The sequence below is a fragment of the Bos indicus genome, chromosome X, assembly GCF_029378745.1.
Source record: "Bos indicus isolate NIAB-ARS_2022 breed Sahiwal x Tharparkar chromosome X, NIAB-ARS_B.indTharparkar_mat_pri_1.0, whole genome shotgun sequence".
Taxonomy (NCBI): Eukaryota; Metazoa; Chordata; class Mammalia; order Artiodactyla; family Bovidae; genus Bos; species Bos indicus.
Window position 1 is genome coordinate 37,837,733 of NC_091789.1, and position 15,540 is coordinate 37,853,272.

General features: G+C 42.0%; 1 protein-coding gene across 1 annotated transcript in view; it reads right to left on the reverse strand.

The window, feature by feature from the left end:
* LOC139181486 (phosphatidylinositol-binding clathrin assembly protein-like) overlaps positions 1-15,540 on the reverse strand; it is a 45,644-nt gene that overhangs the window by 16,417 nt on the left and 13,687 nt on the right. Inside the window, exons 4-10 of the mRNA XM_070785014.1 lie at positions 14,641-14,743; positions 14,384-14,477; positions 14,160-14,271; positions 13,200-13,306; positions 12,279-12,320; positions 3,366-3,445; positions 2,519-2,595 (exon numbers count right to left, since the gene is read on the reverse strand). Coding sequence (XP_070641115.1) covers positions 2,519-2,595; positions 3,366-3,445; positions 12,279-12,320; positions 13,200-13,306; positions 14,160-14,271; positions 14,384-14,477; positions 14,641-14,743 — 615 coding nt within the window. The remainder of the gene's footprint in view (positions 1-2,518; positions 2,596-3,365; positions 3,446-12,278; positions 12,321-13,199; positions 13,307-14,159; positions 14,272-14,383; positions 14,478-14,640; positions 14,744-15,540) is intronic.

Genomic DNA, 15,540 nt, shown 5'->3' on the forward strand with positions numbered 1-15,540 from the left:
ATTAAATATCTACCAAAAATCATGGTTATATACTGGTCCATGAGGCAAGTATCAACAAATTTCCAGAGTACTAAAATATAGAGAAGGTGCTCTGACATAGTGCAAGTAAGCTATACTTCAATAACTACAAAAAAGGTAATTAGAAGGGTCTCATATACACGAACTTTTAAATATATACTTCTAAGTAACACATGGGCCAGGTCCTGTTCTAAGCATTCTACATTTATATTGACTCTTTTATCTTGACAGGAACCTTCCGAGGATAAGGACGCTGAGTCACAGAGCAGTTAAGTCACATAGTCCATGAATGACAGAGTGAAAATTAAAGTCAAGTACTCTGGTTCCATGGCCAGTATTTTTATTTCACAGTGACTGAAGAGAAAAAGTAGTTTCGGCTGGCCACAGTTTTCGATACAACTGGCTCAAGAAACGAGCATTAGGCAACCAAGACTAAGTGCTCACGGAGAAGGTGATGGCACCCCACTCCAGTACTCTTGCCTGGAAAATCCCATGGATGGAGGAGCCTGGTGGGCTGCAGTCCATGAGGTCGCGAAGAGTCAGAAATGACTGAGCGACTTCCCTTTCACTTTTCACTTTCATGCATTGGAGAAAGAAATGGAAATCTACTCCAGTGTTCTTGCCTGGAGAATCCCAGGGACGGAGGAGCCTGGTGGGCTGCCGTCTATGGGGTCACACAGAGTTGGACACGACTGAAGTGACTTAGCAGCAGCAGCAGCAGCAGCAGCAGCTAAGTGCTCAAGACAGCATGGGCAGAGATCACCAGAAGCCAGTTTTGGGCTGTTGGGACTCAGGCAGAGACATTACTTTGCGGACAAAGGTCCATCTAGTCAAAGCTATGGTTTTTCCAGTGGTCATGTATGGATGTGAGAGTTGGACTATAAAGAAAGCTGAGTGCCAAAGAATTGATGCTTTTTGAAATGTGGTGTTGGAGAAGACTCTTGAGAGTCCCTTGGACTGCAAGGAGACCAAACCAGTCCATCCTGAAGGAAATCAGTCCTGAATATTCATTGGAAGCACTGATGCTGAAGCTGAAGCTCGCTCCAATACTCTGGCCACCTGATGCGAAGAACTGACACATTTGAAAAGACCCTGATGCTGGGAAAGATTGAAGATGGGAGGAGAAGGGGATAACAGAGGATGAGATAGCTGGATGGCATCACCAACTCAATAGACATGAGTTTGCGCAAGCTCTGGGAGTTGATGGACAGGGAGGCCTGGCATGCTGCAGTCCATGGGGTCGCAAAGAGTCAGCCATGACTGAGTGACTAACAGTTTTATGTTTAACCTTCTTAAAAGCACTAATGATTCCGAAACCATAGGGCCTCAGAAAAAGTCCTTCTTTTGGAAATGAAGCAAATGTTTACTATACATTTAGTGTTACTCAAAGGACTTACGTTCATCATAGTTTTGGTCAAAGTCACCCATTGGAAATGCAGAAAGTGTGTCCATTGAGAAAATATATACAAAAGAAAAATTAAAAAAAACATCATTTAAAATAGACAGTTTAAGTCTTCAAGTTAAATTAAGAGCAAGCAAATTTTAATACATATAAACCCCATGAGAGTATACCTCATTACTACAGGAATTTTTGTCTAGCATAGAGGGCCAAGTAATATCACTGAAATATAATCAGCCATTAAAAAAAACAGGATATGGCCGATTATGTGCAGTCATGTACCAGTAAATGTACAATAACCAGCTATCTAGGAAAAGGCCTGTTTTGTAGCATCTGTCCATTTATTTCTGTGGTATAAATGCTTACATCACAGCCAATTTCAAGTTACCACTGTGTCATCAACTAGCTTCCAGATTTCCTGAGACAATAGCAGTTGGGCTCCTGCAAGCTGGTCTGAGTTGTATCTTATATACTCACTGAGTATAAGGCTAACTAACCTTTGGACTTCCCTGGTAAGCAAGACTTGCTCCACGTACAGACATCACACTTGATTTATGTATGTATTATGTGTTTACTTTTTAACACTTATCTTTTAAGTAATATTTGAAGGTACAAAATTCAGAAATTATAAAAATGGATACAGTGAACACTCGCTCACCCATCCCTTTCCATTTTATTCATTTCTCATATATCCTTCCAGAAATATTCTTTAAGAAATTAAAGAAATACATATGCTTTCTTTTTTGTTTTTAAAAAGAATAAGCAATAGCGTACTATACACTGTTTCCCACCTTGCTCATTTTCTATTCAACAATAGAAAATACATGTATTTTACAATACATGTTGGAGGTCATTCCATTCCAGTGCCCCTTATAGAGGGTCATTTTGTTATTACAATGTTGTAAGGTACATCCTTGTTCATATGACATTTCACAACTATGAATATATATGGGATAACTTCCTAGAAATGAAGTTGCTAGGTCAAAGATTGCTTTAGGAAGAGGCGGCACATATAGTGAGTGGTTAGGAAATTAAAGAATTAAAGATTCTAATCCTGCCCTCAATTATCACTGTCATAATCATAGAACAGAGTCATATCACCTGAAAACCTGACTTTGCTTGCTGAGGTTCTCACAACTGGACTGTTTGGTATGGATGGAATCAATGCACGCTGCATGCTAAAGAGATCACAGGAAAGATGAGTCATGCTAGGCAATCAAGAGAGATACAAATATCCTACCTGGCTGAGCCTGCATTTCTTTCGTTTATTTATCTATCCATCCTATTATATACTAACTACATACCTACCTATGATAAAGAGATAATTAATAGTCAACAGACTTGTCTAGTAGAGGTTGATAGTATAAATCAAATACAATTAACATAACCTTAAAAAGTGGACTGAATGAATAATACATGACCCTGATAGAAATCTTTGAACAATACTGAAAAGGACAAAACAGGAAGCTGAAATCAACCATGATTATTCTACTCAGAAATAGCTAATGTGAATATTTTGAAGTGATGCACCTCAAAGTTTATATTATTCAATTTGTATGTATGTAGAAGAGTACATGTATGTTTGTGGATAAACAGTTTGCCATACCATTAAATAATCATCCACAATAGTTAATTCTCCCTAGCAGAGTCCCTAAGGGAAGAAATCAAATTCTTCAAAGAGAGGTTCTTCTAGGGCCAACTTATGACTTTGAGAATCATTCAGTATAACAAAAGATGTTCCTCTGGGAGGCCGACAACTCTGTGAAGAGTATGGAATCCCACAAAAGATTGAAAACCTCTATTCCATATTATCATTAAAAAATGGCTATATACTATTTCACCATATTTAAAGCCCAAAATTTCTTTAGTCAATCAGATGTTGCTAAACTGAGACAAATTATTTAGATGAAAACAAAATTAATCTATACTACGAGATTTATCAACTTACCCATAAGGAGGTAGAATGTCATGTTTGTCCTCCAGAGAAGCCAAATGCTGTTTTAGTGCTTCAAGTAAACTGTAGGGTGCCTAAACATAATTAGGAAAAAGTTGTTTTTTGATAGTTATTAGCAAATTCAGACTCTCTGATATCATGAAAAGGTTCTGAAAAACAATTAGGACACCTGTCCAGCAAATGATTAAAGTGAAATCATTGCTACAAGTAAATTCATTCTTAAAAGTAGCATCTTGGTATGAAATCCGATTTTCAGACTATGCTTTTACATACCTTTTTAAAGAAACAACAAAAGTCTCTTAAGATGATCAAACAGCTGCTAAAATATCTGTCTCCTTTGGAAACGACACTGGGCTTGAAATTATTCATTACTTATGGCTCTTTCATGAGTCACTAGATTATTAGATAAATTTCAGTAAAACATTAAGCCTACTGGGGAAGAGGGAGAGGAGGCAAGAAGAAAACAGAGAGACAGAGAAAGAAACACAGCAGGGAACAGAGAAGCTCATTCATGGTCTCTGGTCTCCCCTGGAATGTCACCTCCTCAACCAGGATTTCCTTGGGTGTCCTAGAGAAAACAGTACCTACCAACAATCTCTTTACCATCACCACCTTTTTTTTTTCTTCATGGCAATGATCATCCTTGAAATTATAGGTTGAATTCTGTGTATGTTTATTGCCTGTCTCCTTGCAGTAAAATATAAAACTCTAAGGGACTGATGTTGAAGCTGAAACTCCAATACTTTGGCCACCTGATGCGAAGAGATGACTCATTGGAAAAGACCCTGATGCTGGGAAAGATTGAAGGTGGGAGGAAAAGGGGGCAACAGAGGATGAGATGGTTGGATGGCATCACCGACTCAACGGACATGAGTTTGGGTAAACTCTGGGAGATGGTGATGGACAGGGATGGACTGGCATGCTGCAGTCCACGGAGTCGCAAAGAGTCGGACATGACTGAGTGACTGAACTGAACTGAAAAAGACAGCAATTTTGTCTGTTCATTGATAAATCTTGGTGTTTGGCATATAATAATTGCTTAATTGGTATTTGCCAAATGAATGTGGATGTACCCTTTCATTTTCCACTCCAATTAAAGGTGGGAGAAGTGTGCTTCTTACATAAGGTCAATTCCCAACCAGGGTTCTGTGTGTCCCAGCGTGTCTCCCCTGATCCAATCACTCACTCCTCAGGAGGAGTTTGTTAATAAACTACTATAAACCACCAGGCACAAAGAATACAGCAGGCCTCACAACCTGGGGTGTGGGAGAGGAGAAATAAAAAATAACCAAACGAATAAATGTCAAATGAAAGCTGTGAAAAGTACTATGAAGGAGAGGTACATGATACTCGGTGTTTAGGTGAATCTGATCAAGTGAGGGATGAGAGACAAGCAAGCTGAACAACATAACAGCTGATATGAGAGCTGAGGGAGAAAAGTAGGATGGTATGAAATGAATGAGGATGACAGGGGGGCACATGGCACAGACCACAAGTAAAGGTGAACTATGTTGCTGGGGCAGGGAGAGCCAAGGGGAGCGTGGAGGAGATGAAACTGGGGGGGTTTTCGATGGTGCAAGACCTTAAACTCATGTCAACGTTGTGGCATTTGTACATTAACTTGAAAATTGTTGTTTTTTAGTCGCCAAGTCAGGTCCAACTCTTGGAGACCCCATGGACTGCAGCATGCCAGTCTTCCTTGTCACTCACCATCTCCTGGAGTTTTCCCAAGTTCATGTCCATTGCATCAGTGATGCCATCCAGCCATCTCATCCTCTGTCGCCCTCTTCTCTGCCTGTTCTCAATCTTTCCCAGCATCTGGGTCTTTTCCAATGATCCAGCTATTTGCATCAGGCAGCCAAAGTATTGGAGCTTCAGCTTCAGTATCAGTCCTTCCAATGAGTATTCAGGGTTGATTTCCTTTAAGATCGACTGGTTTGATCTCCCTGCAGTCCAAGAGACTCTCAAGAGTCTTCTCTAGCATCACAGTTCAAAAGCATCAATTATTCAGTGCTCTGCCTTCTTTAAGGTCCAGTTCTCACAACTGTACATGATTACTGGAAAGACCATGGCCTTGACTATTTGGACCTTTGTCAGCAAAGTGATGTCCTTGGTTTTTAACACACTGTCTAGGTTTAAAACTAAATATTAAAATAATTAAGATCATGGCACCCAGCCCCATCACTTCATGGCAAATAGAAGGGGAAAAGGCAGAAGCAGTGACAGACTTCCTATGCCTGGGCTCTAAAATCACTGCCCAAATTCCAGATGTTCAAGCTGGAGTTTGAAAAGACAGAGGAACCAGAGATCAAATTGCTAACATCTGCTGGATCATCGAAAAAGCAACAAAGTTCCAGAGAAACATCTACATCTGCTTTATTGACTACGCCAAAGCCTCTGACTGTGTGGATCTCAACAAACTGTGAAAAATTCTTCAAGAGATGAGAATACCAGACCATCTGACCTGCCTCCTGAGAAACCTGCATGCAGGTCAAGAAGTAACAGTTAGAACCAGACATGGAACAATGGACTGGTTCCAAAGTGGGAAAGGAGTACATCAAGGCTGTATATTGTCACCCTGCTTATTTAATACATTCAGAGTACATCATGCGAAAGGCTGGGCTGGATGAAGCACAAGCTGGAATCAAGATTGCCGGGAGAAATATCAGTAACCTCAGATATGCAGATGATACCACCCTTACGGCAGAAAGTGAAGAGAACTAAAGAGCCTCTTGGTGAAAGTTAAAGAGGAGAGTGAAAAAGCTGTCTTAACACTCAACATTCAGAAAACAAAGATCATGGCACCTGGTCCCATCACTTCATGGCAAATAGATGGGGAAACAGTGGAAACAGTGAGAGACTTTATTCTTCTGGGCTCCAAAATCACTGCAGATGGTGACTGTAGCCATGAAATTCAAACACACTTGTTCCTTGGAAGAAAAGCTATGACTAACCTAGACAGCATATTCAAAAGCAGAAACATTATTTTGCCAACAAAGGTCCATCTAGTCAAGGCTATGGTTTTTCCAGTAGTCATGTATGGATGTGAGAGTTGGACTATAAAGAAAGCTGAGCACCGAAGATCTGATGCTTTTGAACTGTGGTGTTGGAGAAGACAGTTGAGAGTCCCTTGGACTGCAAGGAGATCCAACCAGTCAATCCTAAAGGAAATCAGTCCTGAATATACATTGGCAGGACTGATGCTAAAGCTGAAGCTCTAATACTTTGGCCACCTGATGCAAAGAACTGACTCATTTGAAAAGACCGACTCTGGGAAAGATTGAAGGTGGGAGGAGAAGGGGACAACAGAGGATGAGATGGTTGGATGGCATCACTGACTCGATGAACATGAGTTTCAGTAAACTCTGGGAGTTGGTGATAGATGGGGAAGCCTGGCATGCTGCAGTCCATGGGGTTGCAAAGAGTCAGACACGCCTGTTTGAACAACTGAACTGAACTGAAAATCACTGCAGATGGCGACTGCAGTCATGAAATTAGAAGATGATTGTTCTGGCAGGAAAGCTATGACAAACCTAGACACCTTGAGAATACTGGATGACTACTGGATGGCTTTGAAGTGAGGAATGAAATTATCAGATCTGTATTGTGAAAGTTCTCAGACCAGCATCCTGGTTGCATTGCATAAAGCAATCAGCAGGGGGCAAAGTACATGGACGTGGAGCAGCGGAGAAGTGAGCTGAAGCTACGTTCTTGAGCTTACAGTGGCAGAGACCAACCCCAATGTGGCTGAACTAGCAGCTGGAAAAGGGTTTAATGAAGTAAGTGTTCACAGAGGTGTGGCAGGGCTAAGGGACCATTCAGAGAGCAACAGGGATAATGGCACAAAAGTTATCAAGAAGGGCAACACTTATCCTCCAATTAAATTAAAAAAAAATTTAAAAAGAAAAGCAAAGCAGCAAACACATGAGTCTGAGAAGACTCAGAGGAGGCTGGGTATCACTCATGGGCTACTGGGATGATGCAGCAAAGCAGAAATCTGTTCAGAGGAATTTCCCATCACACCAAATATGGGGACAAGGAAAAGACTTCCCCACAGATGCCTCTTAAACACGTGGGCACTCTCAGCACAAAGGAATTGGAAAGTATGTCCCTAGCCAGAGGCCACAGGCCCCTGAGCAGCAGGGAGACTAGGAGGTCTGGAGTCCAGGGTGAGCTTCAAATGTTCAAACATACAAGATGGGAAAAAAAAGAGGGAGAGGGACCCAAAATGATGAGGGGACTGCCAACATCAGCAGGGCAAACACACATGTACGGCAAAGGCACAAAGCATTTCTGGATCAGTCAGTCAGTCATTCAACAAACACATGACAAAATTATAAACAGAGAGAAGTTGCCTTTCCCTGCACAATGTGGGTTGGAAACATTCTTTTTTCATCCAATTTGCTTTCCAACGATTCCAGCAAAAGGGTAGGCAGGAGGCTCTCCGAGCTCTTCTGGAAGCACCCAGTAGCCCTCTGCCCACCAAAACCATGGCCATGCCATCCAGTAGGTCCCCCTGAGTTTGGGCTCCTGGAACTCTGCTGAGGGGTGCAGCCCAGGTTCGAAGTGCTTGGGTGAAAAATGAATCGCAAGCAGTGCAGCCAATGCGTGAGTTTTAGGGGAGTTGAACCCAACACAAATGAAAGAGCGGGGAAGGGTGGCAAGAAAAGGGGTAGACCCAGACAGACACAACGGACAGCCACTCATGGAAGGATGCTCCATGAGCCAGAGACAGGGTTGAGACCGAGGAGGAAGGATCAGCCAAGGAAGTGAGGTAGATGCCTCTTGAGAAAACGGAAGGGTTTAGCTGAGTCTGAACATGGGGAGAATGCACTTAACATTTCCCTTCCTCCACGTAAAGTCAAGATTGTCTGAAGCATGAGAGAAACTGGCCAAGTGATGCAGAGGTGCAGAGGAAGACCTCCGCAGCCTTGCAGGGGTCGAACATCAAGATTGACGGCAAACGCTCCTCCCAAGGACACATGGACCTTTCTCAAGGGGGCTGACCGAGGGGGCAAAGAGGAGGAAGGAAGGAAGACCTCATCTTGAACTTTGAATCAATATGTCATCAGAGGAGCCAGGGGACCATTCTTCTGGCTCTTTTCAAATGTGATCCACTGAATTAAAAGATCAAGTGACTCCCTGCCTCCCTCCCATCCCAGAGAGCCTTTGTCTCAGTCCATCCTGGGCTTTCCGGAATGCCCCAGAAAGCACATGCCCAGTGAGCATCTCAGCCAGCCCAAGGCTGGGACAGATGATTCTCTGCGCTGGCTGAGGGCCCGAAGCCAGTGTGCTGATAAGGAAGCCCTTGCAGTAAAAGCAGCTGATTCACGGAGCAAGGAGTAGAGACCTGCGTGATGCCTGAACAACAAAGAGCCTCGCCTGACTTCTGCGGTCTCTACCCCAGCCATCAATTTTGGTTTTTGATTCAGGGGTCCTGGGGATCCTAGGAACCAGGAAGACCAGAGGTAAGAAGGACAGAGGAGGGTCTCATGGGAAGGAAGGATCTCTAACCGGGGTCTGTCTTGTCCAGATGGGCCCCTCCTCCAAAGCTCCAGCCTCAGGCACTGAGCACTGAAGGGGCCAAGACCAAGACGCCAAAGCCCAGTTCAACTGAAGCTTGTCTGCTGCCATGATGGGCCGGTTCAACTGAAGCTGGTCTGTGTCACCATGCTGGGCTTCGCAATTCTCAGCATGGGGAACCATTCCCACCTTTGCCACCACCCTCAAGGAAGGGAGGTCAAGGCGGAGAAAGTCAGAGGATGATATCTGGGGAGATATCACTAATTATAGTGACTCTGGGCAATGAAATCCCATCTTCTCCTCTACTAAGGCAGACATTCTCATTGTCTCTCTGTCTGGTTAGTGGAATTCTCATTCCAGAAGCTGTGCCTTATAGCATCCAACAGTGGTTCCCATTGTGGACCATTTGATGGGGTTCAATGTCTGAGCAGAAAATAGGTCACTTTGGTACCTCTCCACACACGAAGGAATGCTTGTGAAGACACGTATGTTTCCCTCAAAGGTTTTTGAGAAGTCATCAGATAGACACTCCCTCCTTCTCCTGACACCAAACTCAACATTTCTTTGCAGCTGCAATGATCCTGTCCTCCCAAGGTCCACTGGGTTTTTTCTTCACAAGCTTCCCCCCATACATGCCTGACCACCTCCCATTCCTTCAGTCTCAACCAAGGCAGCTCTGCAACACCAGAGTCAGGCAGCAGGTTGTGCTAGAGTTAAGGACCTGACTTATGGGATGGGGAGACCTGGGGGATAGCCATGGAAGTTCTGAGTCCCCAGATTCCCCAGAAGGCTCTGAACTTGAAGAAGCTTCCTCCTTCTCCCTTACTGGAGATGATATGGAGAGCTCTACCCGCCCCCAAGTTGCATGCCTCATCAGGATATGTCCTCACCCCCTTCCTGGCCTCTAGGCCTCTAACTACAGTTAAGTCACAGCATTGCCAGCTGGGGACATGCTCCTCCACCTACAGTCCAGTCAAAACAGTAAAAATAAACAAGATCACCTCCTAGGAGGATTGCAGAAATCCACGCCAATCTTAAAAGTAAAAAGGATGCAGGGGTGATGGTCCCTACTGTATCTCCATATAATTCACCAGTATGGCCCCCAAACCAGTCAGGCCCTGAAGAATGACAAACTGCAGCATAATCAATCAAGTAGTAACCCAGTTGCAGCCACTATAGTTTCTCTGGTTTTTGTTGCTGTTGTTCAATCGCTCAGTCGTGTCTGACTCTTTGTGACCCCGTGAACTGCAGCACGCCAGGCCTCCCTGTCCATCACCAACTCCCAGAGTTTACCCAAACTCAGGTCCATTGAGTCGGTGATGCCATCCAACCATCTCATCCTCTGTCATCCCCTTCTCCTCCTGCCTTCAAACTTTCCCAGCATCAGGGTCTTTGCTAATGAGTCAGCTCTTCACATCAGGTGGCCAAAGTATTGGAGTTTCACCTTCAACATCAGTTCCCCTAATGAACACCCAGGACTGATCTCCTTTAGGATTGACTGGTTGGATCTCCTTGCAGTCCAAGGGACTCTCAAGAGTCTTCTCCAACACCACAGTTCAAAAGTATCACTTCTTCAGTGCTTAGCCTTCTTTATAGTCCAGCTCTAACATTCATATATGGCTACTGGAAAAAGCAAACCTTTGACTCTAAAGACCTTTGCCGGAAAAGTGATGTCTCTGCTTTTTAATACATTATCTAGGTTTGTCATAGCTCTTCAGTAGATGTAGGTTAATGTAGTCTCAGGAACATGGTATGTGACTAACAGTCTGGTGAGTGCTGTGCTTTCCATTGCCATCTAAAGTATGAATCAGTAAGAGTTTGTGGGCAGATGAAATGGACAATGCTATACATTTATGATCCTGTTCAGGCTGTGTTAACTCTCTCAACCCATATGTTGGTCAGAATACGGTCAGAAGAAGTTTAGACCCTTTGGTTACCCCTCAGAATATTGCGCTGATCTACTTCCATTCATGATGTCATGCTAAATGGACCAGATGAGCAGAAAGGGGACCTTGGAAAGTGATATGCACTCTAGGGGATGGGAGGTCAACCCTACAAAGATTCAGGAGGCTTTCACAGCAGTAAAATTTTTAGAGCATCAGTGGCCAGGGGTCTACCAGGAAATCCCATTCAAAATAGAAGATAAAGTGTATCTCACACATCTCACCATGAAAAAGGAAACATGAGTACTGGGAGGTCTCTTGGAGATCTGGAGACCAGGAAAGACTGCTTTGGCTCATATTCCAAATGACCTAAAGTAGCTTGCTGTGTTAGTCTGGGTCCCAGAGCGGGTCAGCAGGCTGGGCCTGCAACCCCTGCTGCTCGAGCCCTACAATACACGTGGGATGGAGAGCAGACAGGTCCACAGGGCACCCACGGGCTATATGAGCAGACTGCCAGACCTGCATTTCATCCTCACCTGCACCGCCTGCCATCTGAGGGATTCCTGATGAGAGACTTTAGGGGAAGGAAAAAGCCTGAGCTCATCTGATGCTCACAACTCTGCTGTAAGGCAGACAACAGCATCACCCTCATTCTGCATTTGCATAAAGGAGGCATAGAGAATGCAAATGAGTTGCTTGAGGTGACACACTTGAAAGGCAGATAACGCAGCCTCAAGTTTAAACTCACTGTTTGCAATACCTTGATATTTTCTTTTTTTATTATTTTTTAATTTTAATTGGAGGCTAATTACTTTACCATATTGTGGTGGTTTTTGCCCTACATTCACATGAATCAGCCATGGGTGTACATAGGTTCCCCATCCTGACCCTCCCTCCCACCTCCCTCCCCATCTCATCCCTCAGGGTCATCCCAGTGCAACAGCCCTGAGCACCCTGCCTCATGCATCGAACTTGGACTGGCTATCTATTTCATATATGATAATATACATGTTTCAGTGCTATCCTCTCAAATCATCCCACCCTCGCCTTCTCCCACAGAGTCGAACAGTCTGTTCTTTACATTATACAGAGCAAAGTAAGTCAGAAAGAAAAACACCAATACAGTATATTAACGCATATATATGGAATTTAGATAGATGGTAACAATGACCCTATATGTGAGACAGCAAAAGAGACACAGATGTAAAGAATACCTTGCTATTTTCACCAATCAGTTCTGTCCACTGAAAAAGCATGTTGGAGTTGTTACACTATAAGTCACCATTTAGCACTCAGCGGGGAACGACCTCTTTTGTAAGACCTACAGCTCACAGACCTGTTCCAAAGACACAAGTCTATGTATATATACTTAGAAATATAAATGTTACTCTCAGGGAAATGAAAATACACATGTAACCATACAGAAAATGATGGCATCTCAGGTGATAAACACAGCACAAAGACAAAAAGCCACTTAAAGACAGACAAGAGATGTACTGACCTGAGAAACATATGGAATGTCATTCGGGTCAATTCCAGCTTGCTGAAATTAGGAAAAAAAAGGGAGGGAAAGAAAACATTACAGCAAGGAGTGTTAACAAAGAAAAGTAAGTGTGAGACCAATTTGTACACTAAAGAGAAAGGACTCCAAGAGCAAGAGTGCCTTGCTGGACTGGTACACACCCAGATCAAGAAAAATGGCAGGCTAAAGTATGTCTTGTGGGGCTTCCCAGGTGGCTTAGCAGTAAAGAATCCACCTGCCAATGCAGGAGATGCAGGTTTGATACTTGGGTCAGGAAGATCCCCTGGAGGAGGAAATGGCGACCCACTCCAGTTTTCTTGCCTGGGAAATTCTCTGGACAGAGGAGCCTGGTGGGCTACAGTCCACAGGGTCGCAAACAGTTGGACACAACTTAGCGACTGAGCAACAACCACAAAAGAATGCCTTGCACACTTAAGCATAAACTTATATTTGCTCTTAGGGTAAAATTTAAAAAGACCTGCCAGATTTTGAGTCTTTGTTGTTTTGTGAAGAGCTTGGCTTCATTTTGGATATCATACAAATGTGTTCTAACTTTTCAAATACTCAGAATTAGCTACTAGGGCAAACCTGTGGCCCACCTCATATGTTTCCTTATCTCACTGGTTTTAGAGCTGTTTCTGGTAGGAAGGTAAGCTTGGTATAAATTATCCTCAAGTCACAAACAGAAATCATTGTAAGATTGTTTTTGATCACAAGTGCACTGGAGGGTACATTTGAAGTACCTATTCCTAGTTTTTAGTTGTACTGTTTACAAAATAGTTAAAACTACCCATTTCTGTTTATGTGGCAGTGATTGTGGGGTGGAGGTATAGTTGTACAGGATACTAAACTAATACAGAAAATAGCACAAAAGCTGTGGCTAGAAATAGATTTCTGTACCTCTGCAACTTTAAGGAACTGTGCCAATTTAGTCATTCTGTCGAGGAACTTGATGTAAATATCCAAACTTTCCCTGCATTGCTTCTTCCCCATGTCAAAATATTTATCTAAAAATAGAAAAAAATGACAAAGTAGCCAGTATTTTAGCAATCCCCAGTTTAATTCCTTTCTGATGATTCTATGTTAATTCTGGATATTATTTTAACTTCTTGAAAACAATTATAGTTTTAATCCAATAATGTTTTGCTTTAACAAACAACACTGCACATCTAAGTATAAACAACAGATTTTTTATACAGGAACTACTGCATGCTGAACACTGGTGCTGGTAATATATATGGCATTTAATAGCATACACATATAATTTAGATAGTTTTGTTTAATTTCTACAAATTCTAGTCTGGAATCTTTTTGATTAACATCAAGTTCTGATGGTCTCTGACAGAGAGGCTGTTATTTCCTACCCTTTATAACTCAACAAATGTACCAGGCACTTCCTAAATGCAAGAAATATCTCAAATTGTCAACAATGAAACTGGTTAGGGCTAAATGATGACTGAAGTTTCCTAAAAAGCCTAAGAAACATTTGCTTGTATATGATCAAAACAATAATTTGTAGGCTATATCTTAGGAAAGTTAGAATTGTACTATTTGACATTAGTTGAGTGAGACTTACTGTGTAATGAATAAATATGGCAATCCATGTTAATTTCCCAATAAATTTCCCAGAAGTATCAGTTAGCACTTATATACAAATTGAAAAGCTCTGTGGCTGATTAATTATTTTTAACAAAAAAAGCAATATGATGTCTAATTATGTAAATATATATGACCTTGTAAGGATCTTCTATTTTCAACCTAAAACACAGATGAATCTAAATGTAGATATAAAAGTTTTTTACAAATAAAGAATTTTTGCCAGTTTAGCTTTTAAAAAGTCATGTCTATTTTTTAGCTTACCTAGCAGATTAAGGATCCCCTCATTATAGGCTACAAAGAGACGAAGAGAATCCTTAAAGAGGAGCATGAAAGCAGCATGTATTATACCATTAGTTAGTTCATCAGCATTTGCCTGGAAATTAAAGAGGAATTAATTACCACCATGGTTTTTCCCCTCTCCCACCTACAGTCAAACAATGCTGCTTAACAATATTTTCTTAAAAAAGGATTTATAAAGCTCTTACATTAAAATTCAGAAGAGCGTCAAACTGAATTTGAATAACTGGAAGAGTGTTCAGCAGTTCCTTAGTGTTCATAGTTCTCATCACACCATCTGCCCTATAAAAGATAAAAAAAGTTCATAACATCAATGCTAATTAAGAGTTTGAGAAGCACTGTGACATCGGCATCTTGAAAAACAGCTGCATTTTTGCCAAACTACATATCAGAACAGATATGTACTGCAGTACTTCTTGCTTAAAAACTAACAATATTTACCTACCCTCTCTTGATTTTGGTGATGTCTGACTCCATCAGTCTATATGCGAGTGACTTTTCATTCAAGTACTTGCTATATCGTCTGATGAAAGCTGACATAGCATAGCCTAAAAATGAAATACCTTTTATTATTTCCAGTTTAACCAATGTTAACTATTTACAACATACGTCACCAAATGCAAAGATTTATCATTCCACATTCACACATATCCCTCAACAGTATCTTTGAAGCATAAAACACTAGAATGGCTTTTATTACTCATCAAGTACAGTATTCCTAAAACTTTCTGTTAAAGATTATTTTTTAAATGAATTTATGTTTGTTTATTTATTTTTAATTGAAGGCTAATTACTTCACAATATTGTGGTGGTTTTTGTCATACATTCACATGAATCAGCCATGGGTGTACATATGTCCCCCATCCTGACCCTCCCTCCCACCTCACTCCCCATGCCATCCCTCAGGGTCATCCCAGTGCACCAGCCCTTCCTCAAAGTGTTGATATCACCTTTGGATGTGGTATTGATGGTGACATTCCTGAACCAGAGAAATAACTGAACTTTGTTAGTTCCTTTCACATTTTCATAGACACTATTATAAATCCTTAGCATTTTCCTGACACCCCCCTATCCCCTTGTTACCATTGCTCCGGTCTTCCTTTCATTCAACAAACGACCTTGCCCCTACTTCATAGACAAAATGTAAAGAGAAAGGCCATGACAGAAACTCAGCTGCTCACTATGGGCCTTGATTCATTTATTCAACTTACTTATTCATTCAACAATTATTCAGTGTTCACTATGATGCTGTAGGTTCAGTAGTGAACAACAGAGACCTCCCCCCCCCAAAAAAAAAAAAACCTGCCTACATGGATCTTATACTCCAATGGTGATTGATAGACAA